This window comes from Coregonus clupeaformis, chromosome 18 (genome assembly GCF_020615455.1).
Source record: "Coregonus clupeaformis isolate EN_2021a chromosome 18, ASM2061545v1, whole genome shotgun sequence".
NCBI lineage: Eukaryota > Metazoa > Chordata > Actinopteri > Salmoniformes > Salmonidae > Coregonus > Coregonus clupeaformis.
In genome coordinates this window covers 41174022-41189194 of record NC_059209.1, presented here as the reverse complement: position 1 = coordinate 41189194, position 15173 = coordinate 41174022, and the positions used below count along the sequence as shown (strand labels likewise).

Below are 15173 nucleotides of genomic sequence, written 5' to 3'. Positions count from 1 at the left end.
CAAGCTAGTTTCAACTGGAGATTCTAGATTCTGGATAAAAGGTAAGTCAATAATAGAATCCGTTCCACATTGAGTGAGGCAGGTTGCAGGAAAGTATATTTTGTAGAAGGATGAAAAGTCTGATAGGGAAATATGTACGAAAAATACAAAAAACTGGGTATTTACAGGCTATTTACAGACACACGACAGAAACAAGACTGCACTACTTCGCCATCTTGGAATGTGATTGTTCTTGACCTTGGTTGAACACAGACATGTCCAAAAGTAAGGGTGTGACCGTATTACCGCCACACCGGCGGTCACGAGTCATGACGGCAGTCAAATTCCATGTGACCGTTTAGTCACGGTAATTAGGCTTCTCCAAGCTCTGATGCTGCTGATGGTCATTAGTAGCCTACCAAACTTGCTAACTGCCTGGTACTCAGCACTCTATTGTCCCTCTAATCACTCTGACATCAATGCAAATGTATTCAAAAATATAATCAAACACTTAATGAGAGCCCATGAACTCATGTTTTGCAACATTTCAATAGGCTATGCAATTTACGTGAGAAAACAGAGTGATGGCCTCTATTAAAAAGAGGAGGATCCCATCAGCTTTCTATAGGCTAGGCCTACTATATTTATTTCTCAAAATTCATAATATTAAGCACATTACTTCTCTTTACAACAGGGCCCCGTGTAGCTCAGTTGGTGGAGCATGGCGCTTGCAACGTCAGGGTTGTGGGTTCGATTCCCACGGGGGGCCAGTATGAAAATAATTGTATGTACTCACTAACTGTAAGTCGCTCTGGATAAGAGCGTCTGCTAAACGACTAAAATGTAAATGTAAAATGAGTATAGCCTACCTGGCTGGCATGGACCACGGGAAACGTGGCTTCATTCGCTATTTAAGTGCATAGATTACATTTATTTTTTCCCCTGCCTCTGTTTCGAGACAGGTGCATGATAATGCTCCATTCTAAATGAAAACAAATTGCACACATATTATTTAGTATGTAAAGACAAGATTAAATCAAGAACAGTCTGATTGGTGACAATATTAGCCTATCACTTGTGAATGATATATTATCACTTGTGAATGATGCCCAGCTTGTGTGCAGTAAGTAAAGAAACAGTACATGCCTTTGTTTTGCCGACTTTTTCAAATCATAGTCGCACACCTCATGTAGCCTAGCCCATAGGCCTATATGTTTTGATAAGGTTTGTATCACATCTAAAGTGGCCAAATAACTTCTTAAAATTAAGTACATTAATCTGCTTTAAAACGGGTGTAGAGCCTAACTGGCATACATACGCAGCGCGTGAGTTTCAAGTTTGGGGAAGATAATTTTCACCATAAAAATGCACCTTTATAACAAAAGCATTACATGCATAATCGCATTTGCGGTCACTTTGGAGAATGTTGTTTTCCTGCTAATTGATTGCATTTTGGAACATTCACGCTTGTAGCCTACTGCCGCATGCGCATTGTGGCGCTTATAATGTGAAGAAATAGCCTAATAGTTTATCAACATTTTAAGCTAAACATTCTGATCTGTTGAGTCAGCCTCATTGCTTAAATTTTTTTAATGCTAGTGGTTGTATTAATGTGGGATCTATCACATCCCACAACTGTCCCAGACAAGGTTTGGAATATTTATTTCTCGCACAGAATATAATAGGTCAACTTTTGTATTTTGGGGGATAGTAGATTGATGTAGGCTAGTGCTTTTTCTGTTCGTTAGGCCTACTCATCTTGTTGGCTGATGAAAAGTACATCTGGACAGTTCTTCCAATATCTTCAATATGCGCCTCGGAATTGGATAAGGACACGCGCTGTTGCGTCCAAGATGTGTTCACTTGTAGCCTGTGAGAAAGAACCGATCACGTGACGGGCATTGGCTAATAGAAATGGATCTATCTGAGAGAGCCATGTGAGTGAGAGGTGCTTCGGAGAAAGCAGCCGGGAGAAGGGAATTACAATTATTATATTCAGCCCAAGGGCACAACGGCCACTGGCCGCAAAAGGCATGGATTTTTTAGGGGGCATTACGGCCACACAAAGGGGATGCCGCTGGGAAATTTGAGGCATTGTGCTTGTCAAATTGTGAATGAGAGACTGATGAAGTGTGTACAGCCTGCGCAAAAAAACTAAGCAGAGCTCATGCCTTTCATGCAAATTTGTTCAAATCATCAAATCATCATTAGAGTTGCATCATGCAGCCTTAGAATGTATTACAAATGGGATTAAATTTGGAGCGGCAGGTAGCTTAGTGGTTAAGAGCATTGTGCCAGTAACCAAAAGGTCGCTGGTTCTAATCCCCGAGCCGACTAGGTGAAAAATCTGTCGATGTGCCCTTGAGCAAGGCACTTAACCCGATTTGCTCCTGTAAGTCGCTCTGGATAAGAGCGTCTGCTAAAAATGTAAGGTCTGGGGAGTTTCCTGGCCATGGACCCAAAATGTGGATGTTTTGTTCCCAGAGCCACTTAGTTATCACTTTTGCCTTATGGCAAGGTGCTCCATCATGCTGGAAAAGGCATTGGTCGTCACCAAACTGTTCTTGGATGGTTGGGAGAAGTTGCTCTCGGAGGATGTGTTGGTACCATTCTTTATTCATCGCTGTGTTCTTAGGCAAAATTGTGAGTGAGCCCACTCCCTTGGCTGAGAAGCAACCCCACACATGAATGGTCTCAGGATGCTTTACTGTTGGCATGACACAGGACTGATGGTAGCGCTCACCTTGTCTTCTCCGGACAAGGTGTTTTCCGGATGCCCCAAACAATCGGAAAGGGGATTCATCAGAGAAAATGACTTTACCCCAGTCCTCAGCAGTCCAATCCCTGTACCTTTTGCAGAATATCAGTCTGTCCCTGATGTTTTTCCTGGAGAGAAGTGGCTTCTTTGCTGCCCTTCTTGACACCAGGCCATCCTCCAAAAAGTATTCGCCTCACTGTGCGTGCAGATGCACTCACACCTGCCTGCTGCCATTCCTGAGCAAGCTCTGCACTGGTGGTGACCCGATCCCACAGCTGAATCAACTTTAGGAGACAGTCCTGGCGCTTGCTGGACTTTCTTGGGCGCGCTGACGCCTTCTTCACAACAATTGAACCTCTCTCCTTGAAGTTCTTGATGATCCGATAAATGGTTGATTTAGGTGCAATCTTACTAGCAGCAATATCCTTTCCTGTGATGCCCTTTTTGTGCAAAGCAATGATCACCTGTGTTAACGAGAGAATCACTGAAATGATGGCAGCTGGTCCTTTTGTGGCAGGGCGGAAATGCAGTGGAAATGTTTTTGGGGGATTAAGTTCATTTTCATGGCAAAGAGGGACTTTGCAATTAATTGCAATTCATCTGATCACTCTTCATGACATTCTGGAGTATATGCAAATTGCCATCATCAAAACTGAGCCAGCAGACTTTGTGAAAATTAGTATGTGTCATTCTCAAAACTTTTGACCACGACTGTAGACTATGGGTGGAAGCCAGGAAATGCTAAATGTGTTTATGTTAATTAATGGTAAATTACCGAGACAGGCTGTTATTTGCTTGACAATCACCGGCTGACAAAATGTCATGACCGCCACAGCCCTACACCTAAACATTGTTTATGTCTTCCAGTCTTGGCATTTGAGTGTTCGGCACACACACACACACACACACACACACACACACACACACACACACACACACACACACACACACACACACACACACACACACACACACACACACACACACACACACACACACACACACACACACACACACACACACACACACACACACACACACACACACACACACACACACACACACACACACACACACACAAACAGTGTTGAAGCGGGCAGATGCTGGACAGCTTAATTCTATGTTGTCTACCAGAGGAGAAGAGAAGAGAGGAGGATAGGAGAGCTGCCTTGTCAGATCAGGGTAGACTAACTCTGACACATTGAACGTGACACCACCTTCTCTATTCTCGCTTCTCACAACACGCTTTACATAACAATCACATCTGTCATGTCCAATCACCTCACTACCCTGTGGCACAGAAAGAGAGAGAGGAGCTGCTCACTTCGCCTCCTCCTTCTGCTCCACTACAGCACCTCTGACTTCCATACGAGACAGGACGGGGCCTGTGGCAGAGAGAGGAGAGGAGAGGAGAGGAGAGGAGAGGAGAGGAGAGGAGAGGAGAGGAGAGGAGAGGAGAGGAGAGGAGAGGAGGAGAGGAGAGGAGAGGAGAGGGGAGCTGCTCACTTCGCCTCTTCCTACAGTCTGTGAATCTGACTCTGACACCGGACAGGAAAGAAAGAGGAAGGGGGAGAGAGAGAGAGAGAGAGAGAGAGAGAGAGAGAGAGAGAGAGAAAAGTGAGAAGTAGAGAGACGCAGCGTCTCTGACTTTCTGACACAGGAGAGGAGGACAAGAAGACAGGAGGACAGAGCTGCTTTGAATCCTAGGGTAACAGGAGCGGTGATTTGCACAAGGTGATGGAGGGAGGGTAACATTAATTGGGAAAGAGAGAAACTGAGAAAGGGAAAGGAGGTGAGACAGAAAGAGAGAGAGAGAGAGAGAGAGAGAGAGAGAGAGAGAGAGAGAGAGCATGTCAGAACAGCATGTCAGAAATCAGCTCAATGTAATTGAAGAATCCATAGACTAACCACTTCTGGGAAAATTGGAAAACCCTAAACAAACAACAACACGAAGAGCTATCTATCCAAAACGGAGATGTATGGGTAAACCACTTCTCCAAATATTTTTTGCCCTATAACAAATAAAAAAATATACATGATCAAATGCAAATCTTAGAATCAACTATTAAAGACTACCAGAACCCACTGGATTCTCCAATTACATTGAATGAACTACAGGACAAAACATTGTATATAGACATAATATGGCATTTGAAATGTCTTTATTCTTTTGGAACTTCTGAGTGTAATGTTTACTTTTAATATTTACTGTTTATTTCCCTTTTGTTTACTATCTACTTCACTTGCTTTGGCAATGTTAACATACGTTTCCCCATGCCAATAAAGCCCTTCAATTGAAATTGAATTGAATTGAGAGAGATGGAAAGGAGAAGTCAGGAAGAGCTGAAAGAGAGAAAATAACTGAGAGAGTGACAGAGAGAGACAGACAGAAATAGAGAAAGACAGACTGACTGAAACAGGGCTCCTTATCGGGAACATCACAGCTACAGCTTCAGGTACAGCTAAACTAGGCTAAGCTCAAATCTGCTGTGGACGTACAGCATTTACTGTGATGCGGCCTCCGCAGAAGTCAGAGCATTCCTTACTACTTGCGCTTCGCGGAGCAGAGCCGTTGTGAAGGAATTTGTCAAGGAAGTGAGTTTGTGTTTAAACAGGACCTCCCGCCCTCACCTACCGTCAACCAATCATGTCAATGCAGAGCTATACAGAGCCCTCCGCACTGTTACAACATTTGGGAGGCGCTCGGCGATGTGGTACGGAGTTCGATTTGGCCTCCACAAGCCTACGGAGGCTCAGCAATCAAACCCCCCGTACGGAGCCTCCAGATCGCATTGGTGGAGCAAGCATTAATTAGCTTTCAGGCTCGGTAATATATATATATATATTACAAATTTTTTTTTCTGTCTTTTTATTTTTTTTTGGGGGGGGGGGTCATTTAGCAGACGCTCTTATCCAGAGCGACTTACAGTTAGTGAGTGCATACATTTTTCATATTATCATAATGAAGACTGTGTGTGTAATAATGGGCTCCGTCTGTCTCTCCATCTCTCACTCTGCGGTTGCCATGGCAGCCTGTCCCAGGGCGTCGGCCGTAACTTCACCTCTGCAGAGCACCATCCAGGAGTCAACAGGAAGTAGCTGCTTGGTCAGCGGCTGGACGAAAAGCCACATGACACAGACCAAAGTTTTCTTCTGTTTCCCACTTCCAGCCAAACTCAACTACCTTTCAGCCAAGTAGAGGATTCTATCTGAACTCTGGGCAGCCGTTGCAAGTCAGGGGCATGCTGCGGAGTACTGGGGGTGTAGGCAAAGTAAGGAAACACTCTCAATCTCCCCTGTCTCTCTCTCTGTTTCTGTATGTCTCTCTATCTCCCCTCTCGCTTTCTCTCTGTTTCTGTATCTCTCCATCTCCCCTGTCTCTCTCTCTCTCTCTGTTTCTGTATGTCTCTCCATCTCCCCTGTCTCTATTTCTCTCTGTTTCCGTATGTCTCTCCATCTCCCCTGTCTCTCTCTCTCTGTTTCCGTATGTCTCTCCATCTTCCCTGTCTCTCTTTCTCTCTGTTTCCGTATGTCTCTCCATCTTCCCTGTCTCTCTCTCTCTGTTTCTGTATGTCTCTCAATCTCCCGTCTCTCTCTCTCTGTTTCTGTATGTCTCTCAATCTCCCGTCTCTCTTTCTCTCTGTTTCTGTATGTCTCTCCATCTCCTCTTTCTCTCTCTTTCTCTTCCCCCCTTTTACCCTCTGCCTCTCATAAGTCCTAACAAAACCTCTCCAAGCCCCAATCCTTCTGTCTCTATTCATGCAAACACATTGTTAGCATTGCTAACAGCACTGCAGGCCTGATTCCCCTTTCTGTAACGCAGAAGACAACAGGCTAACATAGCTAGCAGACCCTAGCAGACCCCAGGGCTGAGTCCAAAGTGGCACCCTATCCCCTATATAGTGCACTACTTTTGAACAGGGCCCATAGGGACTAGGGTACCATTTGGGACGCACACCATAACTAAACCGCTAATGCCCAGCCCACTCTCTCACTGTGGGGTGCCAGCCAGGGAAGACTGCCCTGGAACCATATGGGTGTTAGTTTAGTTATTGTGTTGTGTTTCCCTGTTGAGGTTAACAACAGGGCCATGGTACTGGACTGATTATACATGACAGATGAGAGGAGAGGAAGGTAGGAGAGGAAAGAGAGAGGAGGGGGAGAGGAGAGAGAGAGGAGGGGAAGAGAGGAGAGGAAGGGAGGACAGGGGAGGAGAGGAGGGGAAGGGAAGAGAGGAGAGAGAGAGGAGAGAGAGAGGAGGGAAAGGGAAGAGAGACAGAGCGAGCGAGCGAGCGAGCGAGCGAGCGAGCGAGAGAGAGAGAGACACAGCTGCACACACACACATACTAAAGCACACCACTCCCCATACATTCAGTGGTTCGCCAGTGTCTGCTGAACAGAAGCCCGTCTGGGGAAGAGTTTAGAGGATGAGGGCCGGAAAAAAGGACCACAAGGGCCACCGCCCAGAACCCCCTGACACTCCCTGTGCTGAGAGAGATGGGATACACACACAAACTGGAGACACACACACACATTCCACCAACCCTAAACCCCCACGCCTGTTTCCATCTATCACTCCATCTCCATCCCTCCATCCTTCCATCCTTCTGCGGTCTGTCATTATCCTCAAAGAGGACCCAGCCCCTGAGCGGCTGGGGGGTTGTGGGGGCTGTAGGGCTGGGGGAGGGAACACCTGGGCTGAGGTGGGAGGAGAGGGTAGTGGAGGGAGGGAGGGAGGGAGGGAGGGAGGGAGGGAGGGAGGGAGGGAGGGAGGGAGGGAGGGAGGGAGGGAGGGAGGGGGGAGAGGAGGGGAGTGGGAGAGAGAGGAGCTGAAGGGGGCAACACCTGGGTTGGAGGGGGGAGAGGTGAGGGGAGAGGAGGTGAGACATGGGGGACAAGTGAGGGGAGAGGGGGTGAGAGAGTGGGGAGAGCGTTGGGCCAGTAACCGAAAGGTCCCTGGCCGACTGTCGATGTGCCCTTGAGCAAGGCACTTAACCCTAATTGCTCTTGTAAGTCACTCTGGATAAGAATGTCTGCTAAATGACTAAAATGTAGATCATGCATTTGTCTACATCACTAGAGACTTCTTGGCAAACCCACATCACCAGGATGTATTTCTGACAGGCCTGCTGCTGCCTGGCCTTTTTCATCAGATATTCCCGAACCGATCTTCCATTTATCCTCTCTCCAAATGTCACAGACCCCCTCCAATCAGAATCAGGCTTCTGCCTGAAAACCGATCCGCATGCTATTTATGCAAATGTTTTCACCAATGCAATTGGAAGAGATTGAGGCTGATTCACAGGAGAAGACAAAACCGCAGTTTGCAGTTTGTTTTGAAAATTGTTTTTCACAACTCGTTAATAGCAGTTGCATTCTCCCCCCGCCAGCAGAGATAGTGATGCCTCACTATAGTCTGCTACAATATAGTTCTACTATAATTACTGTAGTATAACTATAATAGTACTTCTATAGTACGATTAGGTATTCACCAAACCTGAAATCCTTGCACCAATTTGAGAAACACAGATGACACTAAAATAGAAATAAAATAGGAATTGAATTGAATAGAATAAAATAGAATAGAAACATGTAAGGTGATGTCAACAGTCTGTTAAGCTGTGTGTATTTAATAATGCCAGTCAACCTGGTGTGATTTAAGAAGAGGATGTGGTGTGTTCGTCAGAGCAGCGCTGCAGGCCACAAATCTCCAAAAAGTTAAGGCCATCACAAATCCCCCGAACACCGACGCCAACAACAGAATCATTCACTGCAGCTTATTCTCAGGGCCCGACACACACACCCCGCGAACGCAAACATTACCAGCTTTCAGCACCAACTCAATTACACCTTCACTGTGACAGCTTTGACATGAAACGACTTCCATTTGAGTGTACGTGTGTCAAGCGCTTCGGCGGCAGCCAAGTGAACGCTCTCTCTTTCCATCTCTCTGCGCTGGGCCCTCAGTTGTTTGGAGAGGAGAATGGTGTGTGGGATTCCAAGCGGCTGAGCCCATGTATAAAGCACTCAGAGACACACTCAGCTCAGTGAACCATGTGTGCCTTCCAAATGGCACCCTATTCCATTTAAAGTGCACTTATTTTGACCGGGGCCCTATGTAGCGCACTATAAAGGATCCATCCATGGTGATGAGGAGACAGAGGTGACGAGGAGTGTTTAAGCCTCAGGTATCTATTTCCCTTCAACACCTAGCACACATTAGGCCTGCAGGTATAAGTAACTAGTATATTTAATGAAACAAAAATATAAACGCAACATGCAAAAATGTCAAAGATTTTACTGAGTTACAGTTCATATAAGGAAATCAGTCAATTGAAATAAATTCATTAGGCCCTAATCTACGGATTTCACATGACTGGGAATACAGATATGCATCTGTTGGTCACAGATACCTTAAAAAGAAGGTAGGGGCGTGGATCAGAAAACCAGTCAGTATCTGGTGTGACCCCCATTGGCCTCATGCAGCGCGACACATCTCCTTCGCATAGAGTTGATCAGGCTGTTGATTGTGGCCTGTGGAATGTTGTCCCACTCCTCTTCAATGGCTGTGCAAAGTCGCCAGATATTGGCAGGAACTGGAATATGCTGTCATACACGTTGATCCAGAGCATCCCAAACATGCTCAATGGGTGAAATGTCTGATGAGTATGCAGGCCATGGAAGAAAAGGTGCATTTTCAGCAATCCAGGAATTGTGTACAGATCCTTGCGACATGGGGCTGTTCATTATCATACTGAAACATGAGGTGATGGCGGCGGATGAATGGCACAACAATGGGCCTCAGGATCTCGTCACAGTATCTCTGTGCATTCAAATTGCCATTGATAAAATGCAATTGTGTTCGTTGTCCGTAGCTTATGCCTGCCCACACCATAACCGCACTGCCACCATGGGGCACTTTGTTCACAACGTTGGCATCAGCAAACCGCTCGCCCACACGACGCCAATCTCAAGTTTTGAGGGAGCGTGCAATTGGCATGCTGACTGCAGGAATGTAAAACAGAGCTGTTGCCCGATAATTTTATATTCATTTTTCTACCATAAGCCACCTCCAATGTCATTTTAGAGAATTTGGCAGTACGTCCAACCGGCCTCACAACCACATTGTGTTGTGTGATAAAACTGCACATTTTAGAGCTGCCTTTTATTGTCCCCAAGACAAGGTGCACCTGTGTAATGATCATGCTGTTTAATCAGCTTCTTGATATGTCACACCTGTCAGGTGGATGGATTATCTTGGCAAAGGAGACAAGGAGACAAGAGAAATAATACCCAATATCTATATACCCAATATCTGTATAACCAATATCTATATACCCAATATCTATATAAACAATATCTATATACCCAATATCTATATACCCAATATCTATATACCCAATATCTATATAACCAATATCTATATACCCAATATCTATATACCCAATATCTATATACACAATATCTGTATAACCAATATCTATATACCCAATATCTATATAACCAATATCTATATACCCAATATCTATATACCCAATATCTGTATAACCAATATCTATATACCCAATATCTATATACCCAATATCTGTATAACCAATATCTATATACCCAATATCTATATACCCAATATCTATATAGCCAATATCTATATAACCAATATCTATATACCCAATATCTATATACCCAATATCTATATACCCAATATCTATATACCCAATATCTATATACAGAGGGTATATAGATAATCTACAGTTTACATATACTGAAGGCCTATGGTACTGTGGATAGGGTTTTTCTCTCCATCACAGCTTAACGAGGGGGAATACCATAGCTTTAAATACATTGTTAATACATACAGTAGGTACACATGGGAGCACTTACACACGTAGCTCAGATGGCCAAACCTCTCATTGGAATAGTTAAGGAAAAAAAAGGGGAAAGCTTGAGGACGTTTAGACATGAAACACAACACAAATAACAGCCTGAGAGAAGTTTGGTTTATGTGGTTGTCATTATTAAATTATTCAAATAACTATACTCTTTAAAAAGGGTCTTATTAATTTCACAACCCCATAAACCAACCCAAATTTGAATTTGTAACATTATTTTTCCTGTAAAAAAAAAAAAAAACTTGTTTTATAATATCTTTGTTTTTCGTTTTTTACTATTTGATTATATTACTCATTGTATATCATGCCTGCTCTAAGTCTGGTTTTGGGGTGGGGCTCTGTTAGAGCATGGGGGGGTTGGGGGGGTTTGATTTGGGATCTGTGTGTTCTGCCCTCTACCTGTTCTGTCTGTTATCTGTATAATCATAAAAAAAATGCCACAAAATACATTTTTAAAAGGGTCTTATTTTGAAACGGAATAGGCTACAGTTCCCTGCAGTGTTATGTTCTGTGTTTCAGCCTGAATGGAAAATTGAATTTGGCATGTTGGATATCTGACTGTGTATTACAAGGAAGGCTTCAAGTTCATGTTCTGGAAGGGGGGAATCCGGGTGTCACCATGGGGTGTTCACATTTTATTACAATGTAGCCAACTGAACTAATTCATAAGGAATTAAATAAACAACAGACTGACTCATGCCTGCTGTCTGTCAACCCACAGCCTTGGACAATATTGCATCATTTGCCCACTGTATTATAATGATTGCATAATTGAGGTATAGCCTTTATAGAATCATGTATATATTACTTTATAACGTCAAAGAACGAACACTTCTGTGGTGGGCAATAAGAAAGCACCATCCATCAACAATAGCCTTTATTCATAATAAAATGGACGTAGGCCAATTGTCCATTAAAAAATTTAACCAGTGACAGATAGCAGCCTTTCTGCATATGCTATGATTTACAGTAGGTTACAAAACATGCCAGTAATGACAGGTCGAGAGACGCATAGAAATATTGCTATGTGTTCTGTTCTGTTCTATGCTACAGTAAACTATGTGCAGCGCAAATTCAGCATAAATTACATTTTAAAAGAATTTCACACGAATAGCCCAATATTTCCATTGAGCGCCTTGCGAGGAAATTCTCTGGTGGCTCAAACAAAGTACGCATTGTAGTAGTCTAACTTTCAAAGGCTTCTAGCCGATGTGTTGGATAAATAAACACACAAGGAAAAGAAACAACAGCATAAAAAGGTTTCTGATCAACTTACCAGTGTCGAACTGTCTCGAAGCGGTCGAAGATAAAGAACCAACTAGTAGAAGGGCAGCCGTGATTGTCAAAAATGAATCCATCGCTCAAGTCTTGAGAGAGAAGGAGAGCGAGCGAGCGAGAGAGAGAGAGGAAGCGAGAGAGAGACAGAGAGAGCGGGTCTTGTCTTGGGTAGGTTACGGTCGTGTTCCGTGCGAGGAGTGTTCGGAACTTCGGACACAGGTGAACTGTTGTTCTGAACGCAGCCTGGTGCAGACTGATGCGGCCAGTCGTTTTGTGTGGAGGTGTCGTTCCAAGTCCGCGTCAGAAGTCTGAAGCGAACTCCAAGGCAGGCAGGTCTAACCACACACAAACACACACACACACACATATACACACACAGACACAAGACAGCAACAAGGGATCCTATTTCCAATCATGTGACAGGAAATAGGGTCAATGGATTCAACCTGCAGCATTGGGCACGGAGATAGAGAGAGAGAGAAAGAGAGAGATAGAGAGAGAGAGAGAGAGAGAGAGAGCGAGAGGGAGAGAGAGAGACAGAGACAGAGAGAGAGAGAGAGAGCAAATAGAGAAAGAGCAGAGTGTGAGAGAGAGAGATAGAGAGAGAGAGAGAGAGAGAGAGAGAGAGAGAGAGAGAGATGAGTGGGAGTCATTGAGGGATGGGTTTGCATGTCAGCGTGGTATTGAGCGCCTCAGTGCAATAGTAACACATTATTAAAGTCTACAAATGTCTTATAATCCATAAACCAAACCGTGTAATAACATTGGTTCAAATAGGTCTACCTTTATTTTAACAGGTTAGGAAGATGATTGAGAAGTTATGAGATCACATTCTCAGTTACAACAACAATGACCTAATTGCATGGAAGCTGGGAATGGTTAGGTATGAGGGGCCAGGTTGGAACCCAGCCAGGAGACAGGAGTTAACACCCCTACTGCGATAAATGCCTTGGGATCTTCAGTGTCCAGTGACACTCCGGACCTTGGCTTATCATTATCAGCCGGACTCAGAAACTCATAGAAACCAGAAAATCTTTATACACTGAAACTCTGTGAAACTCTGTGAAACTCTCTGTTCATGACACAGCTACTACCACTTTGACTGTGAGTAACTGATGTGATGTCACGAGAGGCTGTGTCCTGGAGGGACGTTACATCCCCCTGAGGTGGCTGCAAACCCAGACAGCTATGGCTCCATCTGCTGGTATGGTCGGGAACTCCACCCCTCTATGGCCAATCTTCCCACGCAGCTGAAACAAATGAGGAGCTGATGAGCTGAAGGTTTGGGAAGGGGAAGCACAGTCTCCAACCTGGGCTCTCTGGAGGACAAGAGTGCTGCCGTCCACTTCCATGAGGAATATAAGGATTTGGAGATACTTACCTTTGGGAAATACTCACCTTTGGATATATGCACCGGTGGAAATACGTGAGAGACATTTGGAAGGACTTTTTGCTGGGTTGGCCACTAGCTGCAACGTGGACTACAGTAAGGCTGGGGAAAAGTTATCTGAGCGAGTGAGAATTATGATTTTGGATGTGGAAGAGACATCCCTGAACTGTTAACCCTTAAAGAGCCACAAGAGAACAAAATTTTGTTCTCTTGTGGCTCTTTAAGGGTTAACAGTTCAGGGATGTCTCTTCCACATCCAAAATCATAATTCTCACTCGCTCAGATAACTTTCCCCAGCCTTACTGTAGTCCACGTTGCAGCAGTGGCCAACCCAGCAAAAAGTCCTTCCAAATGTCTCTCACGTATTTCCACCGTGCATACCAAAGGTGAGTATTTCCCAAAGGTAAGTATCTCCAAATCCTTATATTCCTCATGGAAGTGGACGTGCAGCACTCTTGTCCTCCAGAGAGCCCAGGTTGGAGACTGTGTCTCTTCCCTTCCCAAACCTTCAGCTCATCAGCTCCTCATTTGTTTCAGCTGCGTGGGAAGATTGGCCATAGAGGGGTGGAGTTCCCGACCATACCAGCAGATGGAGCCATAGCTGTCTGGGTTTGCAGCCACCTCAGGGGGATGTAACGTCCCTCCAGGACACAGCCTCTCGTGACATCACACTGATTATTTCGGACAGTCTGTGGTCTGAAATGAGAGAATCAGTGTGAGGATGAATGGATAGAGAGAGGAGACAGTTATTCTAATTTCAAAGAGTTTCTTCTCTCACAATACTGAGCATGCTATAGTTCGTTCCTGTCAGTTACCCTCAGGGTGGGCCAGGATGAAACCATGACAGTCAAGGATCCTGGCCAGGATGAAACCATGACAGTCAAGGATCCTGGGCAGGATGAAACCATGACAGTCAATGATCCTGGCCAGGATGAAACCATGACAGTCAATGATCCTGGCCAGGATGAAACCATGACAGTCAAGGATCCTGGGCAGGATGAAACCATGACAGTCAAGGATCCTGGGCAGGATGAAACCATGACAGTCAAGGATCCTGGCCAGGATGAAAGCATGACAGTCAAGGATCCTGGGCAGGATGAAACCATGACAGTCAAGGATCCTGGCCAGGATGAAAGCATGACAGTCAAGGATCCTGGCCAGGATGAAAGCATGACAGTCAAGGATCCTGGGCAGGATGAAACCATGACAGTCAAGGATCCTGCTCCATTTTGAGACACAGTGGGACATCATTTGGTAGTCTCCATATTATTTGTGGTATTGAAAAAGTAGCTTATACTCAAAAAAATAATAATTCAGAACCTATTTTTAGAAGCAAATAAAAAGCTTAGAATAGAGTTAAAACATAAAAGTGCCTTTAACTTTTATTCAACCCGTTTCACCATTTATACGTTAGTAATCAGTTATCATGCTGAAAGGGTGCAAAAAGCTCTAGTAATTCTAATAATTCTGCTCCCTTGGCCTTCCTCCCTTCTTCCGAAACTGTGTGTGCAGAACAGCACCCTCATGTGTTCGACATAATATCACCATTAGGAAGTATTAGCTGTCCTCTGCTCTGACGGACACCTGAATGCACACACACACACACACACACACACACAAACACAGTCAGAAAACAGTCAGGACCCTAAAATAGAATAGCCATTATGATCTCACCAACCCAACCTCACCAACAGAAATATGACATAGTTGCCATAACCCACAGGGCTGGCTGGTTGGTAGGGTGGTTTGGGAGGGGGACACTACAGCACACTGGGAAAGTAATAATCCATGGTGACGCGTGCCCTTTGGAGACATGTCAATGACAAAGTAGCCTCAAGCTGCTTCATGGCCATTATAAGGCCACACTGCCTCCCAGGGC

At 44.7% G+C, this 15173-nt stretch overlaps 1 protein-coding gene across 1 annotated transcript in view; it reads right to left on the bottom strand.

Annotated features, from left to right (window-relative positions):
* The window catches only part of LOC121530793 (kremen protein 1-like), a 94387-nt gene extending 82094 nt beyond the window's left edge, over window positions 1–12293 (bottom strand). Inside the window, exon 1 of the mRNA XM_041836030.2 lies at window positions 11903–12293. Coding sequence (XP_041691964.2) covers window positions 11903–11984 — 82 coding nt within the window. The 5' untranslated portion in view covers window positions 11985–12293. The remainder of the gene's footprint in view (window positions 1–11902) is intronic.
* Window positions 12294–15173: the final 2880 nt, after the last annotated feature.